At 37.9% G+C, this 12,308-nt stretch overlaps 4 protein-coding genes across 4 annotated transcripts; 1 reads left to right on the plus strand and 3 right to left on the minus strand. All coding sequences in view use genetic code 12, as the record gives it.

The window, feature by feature from the left end:
- On the minus strand, window positions 1-447 carry CANMA_000522 (uncharacterized protein; the record flags this gene model as incomplete). The annotated part of the gene is made up of 1 exon (XM_051817569.1): window positions 1-447. A coding segment is annotated over one exon (447 nt), but the record flags the coding sequence as incomplete, so codon positions are not given.
- Window positions 448-1,764: 1,317 nt separating this feature from the next.
- CANMA_000523 (uncharacterized protein) lies at window positions 1,765-3,234 on the plus strand (the record flags this gene model as incomplete). Its single annotated transcript, XM_051817580.1, has 1 exon — window positions 1,765-3,234. The coding sequence occupies one exon, from the start codon at window positions 1,765-1,767 to the stop codon at window positions 3,232-3,234; it is 1,470 nt and encodes a 489-aa protein (XP_051673786.1).
- Window positions 3,235-3,291: 57 nt separating this feature from the next.
- USO5 (Uso5p) lies at window positions 3,292-5,151 on the minus strand (the record flags this gene model as incomplete). Its single annotated transcript, XM_051817591.1, has 1 exon — window positions 3,292-5,151. One exon carries the CDS (start codon window positions 5,149-5,151, stop codon window positions 3,292-3,294), a length of 1,860 nt encoding a protein of 619 aa, XP_051673787.1.
- A 124-nt stretch (window positions 5,152-5,275) lies between these two features.
- Window positions 5,276-9,263, minus strand: CANMA_000525 (leucine-rich repeat domain-containing protein; the record flags this gene model as incomplete). The annotated part of the gene is made up of 2 exons (XM_051817602.1): window positions 5,276-6,545; window positions 7,036-9,263. 2 exons carry the CDS (start codon window positions 9,261-9,263, stop codon window positions 5,276-5,278), a joined length of 3,498 nt encoding a protein of 1,165 aa, XP_051673788.1.
- Between the last annotated feature and the right edge of the window lie 3,045 nt (window positions 9,264-12,308).

Below are 12,308 nucleotides of genomic sequence, written 5' to 3' on the forward strand. Positions count from 1 at the left end.
GTCTCCAAATACTGGTGGGACTCCCTCAATGGTGTTTTCGTCACCGATAACTACCAACATCTTTAAATCCTTCACCTTGTCAGATATTTCATAAAAGGCACCCCAGTATATTGAAAGTGCAGTTAGCAATAATGTAGCCATCGAAAGTATGATCAAAGCAAACCTAATGTATATCCTCTCCCTATGTTTCTTGTATTCAGAACTATGAAATGAAACAAACCGTTGTCCATGTTGATGCTGCTGGAGTTGAATTGGGTGTTGTTCCAGCTTGTTTGTCATAAGATCCAGCTGTTTCTCTTGCTTATCAACGGCGTTACCATCTCCCTCTCTAGAGTCCCCTTCTAATTCAGACGCAGCAAATGATTCATCGTCGCCTTTGGAAGTCTGTTGTTGCCCAGCTACTCTCTGATTCATAAACATATCGCTGTCAACAGTTGAGCCTTTCATGTTTTCCACTTTCAGTATATGTTGTGGAAGCTAGCATCGCAGAATCAATCAAGGGATTTGGAACCATATTTATATTCAAATGAATTATGCCACGCTTTGTAGGCTTTTCGAATGATTTGACTCAAACGAAGGCCGCAAAAAAAACATATTGACCCAATGCATTTTGTGTAAAGTCAGTTTCTCTTATCTCCTTGGTGTTGTAGCGACTCTCTGTCGCGCTTTATTGAGTTCAGTTGCTGAAGTGGCTTACGAGGCTAAAATAATCTAAATTTTCGGAAAAACTTGATAGCGTCGGCAGCTCGTTCCGAATCCGTGATCTTTTAGCTTTTGGTGTTACTCGGATTATATATGCTCCTGACTGCCCAAATCTCTTGCTTTAGAAGGTCTTGAAAACGTTTAGTTGTTGATTTTGCTTGAAAGGTTGGTAATTATCGGCTTTCAGGGTTGACATGAATCTCTTCCCTGAGTGATTGAATATATCCGTCTCTTCTGACTTTCAAGCAAAGTTTATTATATTAAAATGTGGGCAAAGTAATCACTTTGCCCAGCTTTGACCAGCTTTGACCGCTAATTGTTAATACAGAAGAGCAGGGATGCTGCATTCATTTTACAAGAGTGTCTTTTAGCTTCCGAAAAACGCTTTTAGGATAGTCACATTTTCCTCCTCAAACTGGTTGAACCAGCCCACTTAAATTAATATCTTTAGAGATTTAGAAGAATTGGGGATAAGGGGGGGGGGGAAGATCTGACTCTTGAATGCGAAGCCACAGTTTAGGTAAAGTATGAAACATGGTCTGTCTCAGTCTGCAGAATAAATTGTCGTAAATATAATATTGAGACACTATAAATAATTTGCGACAATCACTTTTTTTAAACCCACAGTTTCTCAAAGCAGAAGAAGAAGAAATAAAAATAAAATAAAAAAAAGAAAATGGTTCGAAACATTTTTTCTTTCCCGTTTCTCAACAGAAAAGTCAACATTAAAAACATTGACAATAAGAGGCGTTTCAATTAGACATCTAATACTTATCCAAAACAGCCCAATCAATCACTCAAATACATATAATTCATCATATCTGGTCTATACTAATAGTCACCCACAACTTTATTGGCCCTCGTTTCACTAGAAGACCCTTATTACATATCGTCATTGAAATATACATACACGCTTACATATTTATTCATATTTTTTTCCCCATACAAAACTGAAAGACGTCACTTTTAGAGTCCATAATTTTGCAATCAATTTTTATTTTTTTCTTTTTCCCCATTTGCAGCTAAATTTATAAACCATATTCACAGCTAGTTGATTTATTCATGAGTACTCAAGTAGCAACAACAACAGCTACCACGCCGGTATCAACAGCAGCGTCAATTCCAAACGGCCGAAATGCAGTCGTCACCGCAAATGGAGCTACACAGCAGCAGCAGCAGCAACAACCACAACAACAAAAGGGTAAATCTGGTAAACGAATAGAGTTGGAAAGGCTAATACGGGAGTTTCAAAGTAAGTTGGGACCCAACTGGGAGAAATATCATGAAACATTAAGTCTATTTCTTATCGGTAAGCTTTCGCGACCAGAACTAGTGTCTTCAATTACGCCGCTTTTAAAACCACAAAATTTGTTTCGATATCATAATAAATTGTTGATGTTAAACTTTGCCAATTCTTTAAAAGACGGGCCATTAGATTTCCCTAACGAGTTGGCCTCGTTTTGGAACAAAAAGTTTTCCAAGGTGAACAAGAATGTACGAAGTACGCAGTATGAAAAGTTTAAACAAAACATAATGGGGCTTCCTATTAGGGAGAGAAGACGGATCAAGAATATTACAAGAGATAGTGGGAAACGAAATAAACTCACGGCCGGTATCACTTTGACTCGTCATACTTTGTTGCCAAAGATACCCATGATTCAAGATAAAGAACAGCAACAATTGCAAGTAAATAACTTGGTCCAGTGGCAACAAGACGTATTGAATGGTATAAATGCCCCAATAGCTACTGAAAGTTATGAGATTCCCGATGCCGATACCCTTTCAAAGCAAATCTTAATGACAATGCGAGAGCACGGATTGACAGGGGGATTGAACTCTGGGGTTATTGAAGTATTACTCCTAGGCTTGAAATCACATTTGAAAAATATCGTAGAAAGTGCTATCGATGTAGCAAAGTACAGGAAGAACAAGTATACCAACAACGATTACGTGCCACTCGATAACGACGCTGACGGCATCAACATTGGATCCAGCTCAAAACCAGCGCCTGCATTTCCAGATACCACGCATAATAAAGACATGGTATTATCGGTGGAGGATTTATACGATACATTTGAGATGTTTCCTCATATCATTGAACCGTGTGGACCTAAATTGAGATTGGGTAACGTTATGCTTGAAAATGATGATTATCAAGGCAAAAGCTTCAATTATAATTTACCACCAAAACCGGCATCTTATTTGGAAGATAGGAAAAAGTTTAGTCAGCCTTTGACAACTGCACCCACTACAGTTTCCGGTAATAATTCGTCTAATATAGGAGCAAATATATCTACTCCCACACCATCATCATCTGCAGGTGCAGGAGGTGCAACTGCTACTGATCCAACTACAGCAACTAGCCAAGCTAGCTCCAATGACGGCAAAACAGCTGAATCTAATGAACTTGAAGTTCATAAACCACTACTACAACAACAGCAACCACAGCAAGCATTACCACGACCAGACGCCCATATTGGTACCACTGATGAGTTGAAATGGGTCTTGCATGATTTGGTCTCTACTATGTAGTTAAATCAGCATCCATTTGTATAAACTTATAAGCCCACTACACATTTATTTATTCATTTATTTCTTCTTGCAAGCAACGTTGGTTGAGTTAATTGTTTTTAATAGATTAAATACATTTTCATCGTTTATTTTCGAAACCACCAAAGGAACACTGTTTTTAGAAATCCAATCGATTGATCTATCCAAGTACGTCAACTTTTCGTTGGTCAACAACTTTTGCATTACATTGATCTGCTCATCGGATTCGACTTGTGACACATCAACCACGACTATTCGACTATCAAACTTTTTGTCTTGCTTCACACCATTGACGGAAATTGCATGCACAATCACATCTTTTGCTACATCAAATCCATTTATGATATTGCTAACCCGCTCAAGTTCGTCAATACGCATCTTTTGGCTTCCAAATATGCTTGATTGAGCAAATTGTGACAGGGTTAATAGATCAATCGAGTGGTTGATTGCCACTGCTTGATACTCAAGCTGAAATTGCCAAGTTGTTGACTGTTTTTGGAGTTGTAATAGTTGTTTCATAGCTTGAATGATTATGGTATCCCCGGGTAAATATTGGCACACAATACCGACATTAGTTCCATGATAAACACTCTTGATCAAGTGAGAAAACTCATCAATAATAAAAGAGAATGGAGTGTCCTGCAGGAAGCATTTGCTGAAGCTATTTCCATATTCTTTATCTTCTTCTTTTTCGGTAATTGCATATACTCGTATTTTCCTCAAGTATTCCATTATTGAATTCTCTAAAATTCTTCGATGTTCGTCGTGCTTTTTCACTTTGTCGTGTAATGAACTGAACTCGAGGTAAATTGCATCAAAATCCTCCTGCTCAGCTTTATCTTTGGTGGTTTTTTCATCTAACATTTGTCTTACATTGGATAATTTGAGTTCAGTTTCTTTCTTGATGCTGAGATAGTTGTTCATGGTTTCTTCAATAGTAGCTATTTCCTCTTTGAGTGCTTCCACCTGATGATTCTGAAACCCAAGTTTAGACAGTATTGATTGGTACTCTGCAGTTACCTTGTCAAACTCTTTCTGCACTTGCTCTAAATCAGAGTTGGACTCGTTTTCCTGTTGTTGTACTTCCTTTACGTTACTTTCAAACAGTTGTTTCAATTTATCAAATTCCACTTCGTATACCTCATCGTTCAACTCCAGTTGACGCTTGAGCTCCTCCTTCAATTCCAGCTCAACCTGTTTCAATACATCTATTTTACCAATCAATTCAGTATAATCAAAGTTTTTCATTTCTTGCAACTCATTCACCATTTCAAACTCAATCTCCTTAAATTGGTTCTCTAGTTTCATTTTGTTTTCATTCAATTTGATCTCAATCAATTTTTCTTCATTAGAGACGTACTTGACAATTTCTTCCCCCATATAGTCCAATCTTGCTTGAACATTCAGCACTTCACTCATGGCGGTGTCAACCCTTTGTTGGTAGTTGCGGTATATCCGACGTAACTTGCTCAACTCATCTGTAAGATGATCCAACTTGTGTTGCTTCTCCCGACATTCTTGGTTAAGTGAATGGAGTGTCTCCTGTAGCTCATTCGAACCTGCATTAGAAGTTACTTTTCTGTACTCAAATGGAGTTGAAGTAGTCACTGGTGGTTTCCTGGATAATCTCTCTTGTATAGACAATATCCTATTCTGAAAGTCGTTCAAGTCCGACAGTTGGGAAGAATTTGATAAGCTCGAGTTTGCGGTAGTGTATAGTTTTGGGAGCTTGGATTCCATCTTACTAGGTACTGTTGATTCATTGTACCCATTTGTTATTGTCGTTGTTGGGATGCTCGCCATTTCAAACCCAAAAGACGCTCGCCTTTTTGGAGGAGAGCAAGTAATGTTTGGTGAAACCTCTTCCAATGGTCTCTTTTTTGACGAATGTGGATTCATGGGGTAGTAGGGGCTCTTGTTGGTGAAGAAAGAGGGGTTTTCAAAGCTATTTCGAAACAAATTGTAAACAAAAAACAAAATTTCCTGTTCTGTGCACAAAGATAACTTTACAAAAGATCCCTACTTAATCTACTTGCTCTTTAATATTCACCTTTCTCTCCACCATCAAGCCCTTGCATGAATACCAAATCAACCAAAATACAATCCAATGTGACTCATCCCACATAAAAGTAATAAACCGTCTTCGTTTAAACGAAATTATGAACTCGTTCAACACTTTTGCATAGTTGGTGACTTTTGTATAATTGTAAAACATGTCTGGTGCCATACCAGCACTCACCAACAGCCAAAGAAATAGCCAGATGACAATCGACCAGATATAGTATGGTCTTGTAGTTGGATTTCCCGCTGATATCTGTTTCAATGTTTTGCGCATGGTATAAATATAGGCAGAAATCTTTACAATCTTGGAAGTTGCAAAGAGGAAAGTCACGGGTCCGCTTAAACTATTGACCGTGCCTTTCCACATTAATCTTGCTACTCTGTCAAGACCATCGTATATTTCTGGACCCAACACTCCTTGTACAACGTTGTAGTGCTGGTTATTAATCAAAATGTACTGGATGTTGGTTTTCAAGTCAAAATACCTAATCCCAAAGGCAGGTATAACACAAAGTAAAGTTATAAATGCAATCTTTTTTATGCTACGTCCCTGTTGGCTATCATAGGTGAGTCCGTATCCCAGAAGGAACAACACGGTAAACACATCATCCAAGCTTGCAGAGATAAAATTGGCATATTTGGCAATGTCTAGGTTAAAAAATACCAATAGCGTGGTTAGTGAAAACACCACCACTTTAATCAATTGTAGGTGCACCTGCGCTTTGAATAATATGGGTGGGTTTGAGCCAATGTTGAACAATCGCGCAAAAAATAAGCTGACCGATGCATTCACAACTAACCACCAAATATCATCGTATTTTTCATAATAACCCGGTTCATCAATGCTAACCTTGTACTCATAAACCAGTATCTTTGGTGTGTATAGACACCATACACTGGGCGTAACATCGAATTTCAAACTCTCTTCCAAGATCTCATTAAATGCATGAGAGGGATCCTCTACGACGAAAGTAAATTTTCCAAATTCAAAATACTCATCCAATTTCGCATCCGTTGTTAAGAAATCAAAATTGGGTAAACCTTGAAGTGAATTCCGGTGGCTATACTCAAATAATGCTAATGGAAGTGGCTCTGTTCCTAAAGTTTTTGTAATCTCAATCGTTGTTGGATTTGATATTTCGAAGCATACTGCATTGGACCCCGTATCTAAATGGAACTGTCTTGCTTGGGAGATGGTAGCTAGTGATAGGCCTGCATGTATAAGTTTAAGCCTCATGGAGAGCTAATTGGGGGAGGGGTGATTAGTGGAAGTTGTTGGATGTGATGTGCTTTTCTGTTGATCATCATGCAACCTTCTATTTTCGCCACAAATGTCAACTGTGGGGAGTACGTGGTAGCACCAGTGCACCTTGTCTACTTTGACTGATTTCCACTGTTTGGGAGGAACCTACAAAGTGTCTGTTTGTAGAATAATACTAGTAAGTACATGATTGTAGGTTACTGTGAGTAGCTTTCACAGGCCAGATTTGCCAAAACTCACAATTTTGCAGCCAATTTTGCATCCAGAGAAAAGTATTTTACGATTAGCTATGTAGTTATAAGCTTTATATAATTTCTATTTACTAAAAGTTGTTATAGCCCCATTAACAACAGTTCACTATAGTCAAAAATGTACAACTTCTCTTTTTGACTCACGCAATTGATGGCACATCGCACCGTTTCAGCAGTAACAAGCCGTCGTGAAAGCAGTTTGACACATACTCATGACCAAGAGCCGAGTCTAGCTTCGCTTCTCTGAAGTACCACAAGCAATGAACCGATGATGGGATCTCTTTTATTAAAGCGTCCATATCCTCTTTTGTTATGGGATTCACCGACAAATCAATTTCAAATAGCTTGCCATGTATGGTGCCTCTGCTTTGATCATGTCCTATTGATTTAATGGAGAATTGAGAAAGCTCATTTGTGCATAAATTAACCAGTCTTAAGTTGGTGTTGGTGTTTCTTGGAAATGACAACTGAATCTTATGGATGCTATTAAACGAGAGATCCAATACTGATAAAGTGGTCGTGTGAAACAGAAATGTGGCTGTTCGAAGTCTATTCTGGGCAAGATTCAAGTACTTTAAGTTATGCAAATTGGCGAGTTGATGGGGAATCTTAGCAATCTTGTTCAAAGAAAGGTTAATGTTGATGACAGATTGTGGCGGCTCAAAACCAATTGTCTTGAGTTGGTTATCCGACAAGCAAAGGTACTTTAATTTAGATTCACTTTCAAATATTATATTTCTCATTTCTCTAATCTCACACCCACTGAAACTCAACTCTTCAATTGTTTTACCAAATTCAATGTCCAGCAATGTGTGGATGCAACAATTGTCAAAATTGAGTATGATTAGGTTCAGCGGTAACTTGACATTACTCATACTCGTGATTTTATTGTAGTCTAAATACAAAGTTTTGATTTGCAACGGTTGGCCGATATGATTGGTGGCAAGATCAACTTTGGAAATGTTATTCTCAGTAAAGTGGATAGTCTTGATTGTTGGTGGAAACTTTGGCTTGTAAACAACTTTTATCTTGTTTGACCCAATGCCTAAATTGACCAAGCTTTTGGGAAACTTTACCTGATCGATTGATTCTATTTGATTTACTTCGAGTGATAAAATCTCCAAGGAGTCAGGGAATTGAAACCGTTGAAAATGTTTGCCAATGTGCGTATTCATCAACCTGAGGTACTTGAGGTTGGCAAACTTTGCAAAGTTGGGTAGATATGTGCTCCAGCTGATTGGATTGTGTTCAAAACTGAGAAATTCAAGTCCGGGTGGGAGAAGCATAGTGATTGGTGATAAATCTTCAATTGAGTTGTTTGACAAGTCGAGCCTTTTTAAGGTGGGTGGATATTGCAACTCGAAGAGAATGTCTGGTTGGTTCATTTTGGTGATTGTTAGGCTTGTCATTGGGTAGATACTCAATGGCGCATTCAAGCCAAAGTTGAGCGATAGCAGCTCCAACGTCAAGCCTTCTGCGGAAGCACTTTCCAACAATGATGTTACCTCTCTTGAAATTCCCGGAGTATAAATATAGCTTTTGAATTCAAGGTGCTTTGTAGAAGCAGATATAGCACGTTTGAGGAACTCTATCGGCACCAGCAACTGTTTTCGTCTCTCATTCCAATAAATCACCGCCTCTAGCTGAGGTAATCGTAATTCCCCAGCATTGAGTCTTTCCAAAATCAAAAACACTGTATGAACATTTGCTTGAAAAATTTTTAAAGTTGGAGGTAATCCGTCAAGTAGGTGCTTTGCATGTTCTGCACCATTGAATTCAAACACCAACAGCTTAAGCTTCAGGTGAGTTAAATTGTCAATCGAAGCAAAAGGGCAAAAATACAAGTTCAAACTTTCCATATTGGGGTACAGCTTCATATCCAATGCAAAAGACTCAGCACATTGGTCAATGACGAGAGCATTAATTTTGTTGCCAATACTTTCAAGTGAGTGCAAAAATCGCAAACCATTAAAATGGTACTGGAAACCGGGGTCAAATTCGAGTTCAATGTTGAATTGAATAGGGCCTGTTTTCAACTTGGCTACTAAATCTGTAAAACAGACCAAGTCATTAGATGTCCACATATAGTATGATATGTTCAAGATGGCTGATACATTCTCGTTCACACAATAGTCATATAGGTTGAGAAACTCCTGTTCACTGGGGAGAAATTTCAATATCGACTTGTCGATACAGTTTGGCGTTCTTAAATACATGTGCAAGAAGGAGTACCTATCTATTCTGTTATTGTACTGAAGATCTACTTTATTACCAATGACATGATTTATAGCTCGTTTCAAATGTTTATTCTGCTCAAGGAATAGTCGGTTTTCAGGGGAAAGAAGTTGAGTGATGTTGTTGATTCCCGTGTATGCAACAACTTTTAGTAGAATGTCCCATTGATAGAAATCTAGGGCTATTCTTGTACCTGCATTCATGTAAAGCATGGCAAGAAGTTGAGGTGTTTGATATGACTCTTTAAAAAGTTTTGCGCTAGTTTCGGAATATTTTGAATAATTTGTTCTTTGAAATTTTTTATTTTCATTTTAAATTTTATCTTTTCCATCAGCGCGGTATTCTTCCGAAATTTATAAAGAAACGTCGTAACTCCGAAGTGCAAATGGGATTAGGATGGTGTTAGATGGGACTGAGAGAAGAGATTTTGTGAATAATTAATACCTACAACTTTTTTTTCACATTCAAGCAGATGAAGGATCCAAGACCATTTTATAAGTTGCGATGTACATTTATGAGCAAATGTGAAAACACCAAGAGGCCATATTATTGTTGGATTGTTCTACTTCAAGGCAGAAAGAATATAGTATTGCCGATGATGTAAATTAGAAACTTCAGAGTGTCTTTTCCCAGTACAGCCACAATCTTGTGTCCGTTCCAATGAATGGCAATCCACTTAGTAGAATGATAGAGCATTTCCGACGTGCGAACTAGGCAAGCAGGGTCCCTCTTTGTTCAACTTTCAAGACATCAAATTATCTTCGAATTGATTTCTCTACGGTAACGATAAACCTCCGGCTTACAAGATAAGTGTGTTTGAAATGAAAGACGTGAGAATCTCTCATTTCAGTTGAGACTGTGCCTATTCTTTGCAGGTTATATATATATTTGTGCAATCTTTACAATAAGGGCAACGAAGAAAGAAAGCAATTGAATGTATAGAAGTTAGAAATAGCAACACTATTCCAAGGTACTGCTAATTGTGTATTTTAGGAGAGTCACTTTGCCTTGTTTTAAAGCCTGTCATCCCTTTCTTTCTGGCGCGTTGTCTCATGATTCCTGTATGTTAGAGGTTCGGTTAAATATTAAATCTGACAAAAAGTTGTTTGCAAAAGGTAGCTTCTGCAAAATAGACTTGGTCTAATATGTCTCCTGTTTCTTATGCTATCAATGAATGAAGCACTTCTTTCAGATGATTAAAATGCGTTAATTGGCGTTGGTTAACCGAAAGGAGTTGAAATTTTTTGTCAGGAATTTGTTGCAAAAAAAAGAGCAAAACAAAAGAAAATCCAATATAGGCTATGCTAGTAAAGTAGAAGACTCAAACCATAAGATGTGGTTAAAGGTTTGATGTTTCTAGAGTTGAACTAATTTTAGTCGGCGTAAACAAGTTAGTGCTTTTACTCTGAACCAATATAACCTCCCTCGATGCAAATGTGGCGAATAATAATATAACAGGGGTTGCTTACTGTGGTTTTGTTACACACTAAAGCTGATGTACCGGAAGGTTCTAGACAGAGTTCTGCATGTAAGAACAGTAATAATTTCTGATTTCGTAAATCGTAAATATTAAAGGGGGAAGGGAGTAGGAGATAGCGAGAGGGATATAACTGCATATAGCGCCCCCTATAGCTCAAGCTGACAAAGCCAAGAGTGGAGTGACACTAAGTGACTGCTGTCTTGACCGCTATAGATTTCTCTCTCCATGGCACAGGTAATCTGTTAGGTTGCCCTAACAAAGAGGCAATGCCAGTTCTCTGACCTAAAAATAGCAAGGAGACAGTTAAAATCCCTCAAAGAGGAGCACCCTGTGTATATTAATGATATACAGGAGATTTTTTAGTAAAACACGTGCACCTAAAATAAATTACCGCAAACCATTTGGTTCAAAGGGTGAGGGATTTCTTATTCCCTCAGACACGAAAAAATGACGTAGGGGTTGAGTTGGAGTCGAGAAGCAAGATAGGAGTTTAACAGGGGCCTCTTGTTATAGTTGATGAAATTTACTAAATAGGCAATTCGAGAATTGTGGCTACTTATCCAGACGACACGTTTCAGAATCAAGGAATTATGTGGGGAGAGAAAGAGAGATTAGTGTAGAGAATCGTTACTTCAGATTATCGCTCTTTTGTTTACCGTGGGCCACTCCATTACTGGATTTGGAAAATAAGCGCAAACTTGATAAAAAAAGAACTGGAAGCTACACCTTATGAGTCTTGATAAACAAGTGATGCAGCTCGTCCGTACTGAAGAATTATAAAAGCCAATCAGCTGATAGAAACCTTACAACAATCACATTCCCCAACTATGAAAAGGATTTCTTTAAAATAATTACTCATACCGTTTATAGCAAAACTGCGAAAATACGTCACTGGCTGGAAAGATCAAAAAGCACAAAAAGAAAATAGAATGTTAGCATTACCGATTCGTCGCAGTTTAATTTCCGTGTGAGGTGATACATAGGAGAAACGGAATACAAAACAGCCTGTCTAAAGAAGAAAAAGAAAAAGCTATAGATAAGCCAATAAGAGAACGAGCTGCAAGAGAGCATTGCTACACACGTTGCATCTTCTGTTCCACAACTAGCAACAGACAGAGTACAAACTGTGAGTCATTATGCAAGAGGTCAAAACTGTAGTGAGGTGGTACAACAATGCCGCCACCACCACAGTGAAAAAAATACTTTGCTCTATCTCTACAGACTACAAAACTGAGAGAGAGAATGTGTGTGTGTGTAAAGACGGTGTCAATTAAAGATAAGTAAAACTGTGTATTGTACTATGAAACTGTGATTCTAGATTGTGTGGAGAATAAGGACAGAAAGGAGAATGACTGTTTATGTTTTTCCACAATTTTACTCTGTCACGTGTATTACTCACATATTAGTCTATATGCATTACTCACTACCACTACCCAACCAACCACCACAGTGTCTGTCTTTTTCGTTTTTGTGTGCCACAAACTGCAAACAAAAAACTGTGTCTGAATTTTATTTTTATTTTTGTTTTTCTTTTTTTCTTAAAACTGTGTAACTACTATACCAGAAAACCATTATATAAATATATGATAAGAATCCCATCCAAATTTCCAACCATTTTTCATATTCTCTACAAACAACAATCTACTATTTTATCAGATAAACTACAACTTATCTAAATAAAGCAATTAAGCAGCAACACAGCTAACAATGGATCAATTTGAAACTTTCCACAACCTGGATGATATTTTCCAGATGGACGACGAGTTTG

The sequence above is a fragment of the Candida margitis genome, assembly GCF_024628925.1.
Source record: "Candida margitis strain CBS 14175 chromosome Unknown scaffold27, whole genome shotgun sequence".
Taxonomy (NCBI): Eukaryota; Fungi; Ascomycota; class Pichiomycetes; order Serinales; family Debaryomycetaceae; genus Lodderomyces; species Lodderomyces margitis.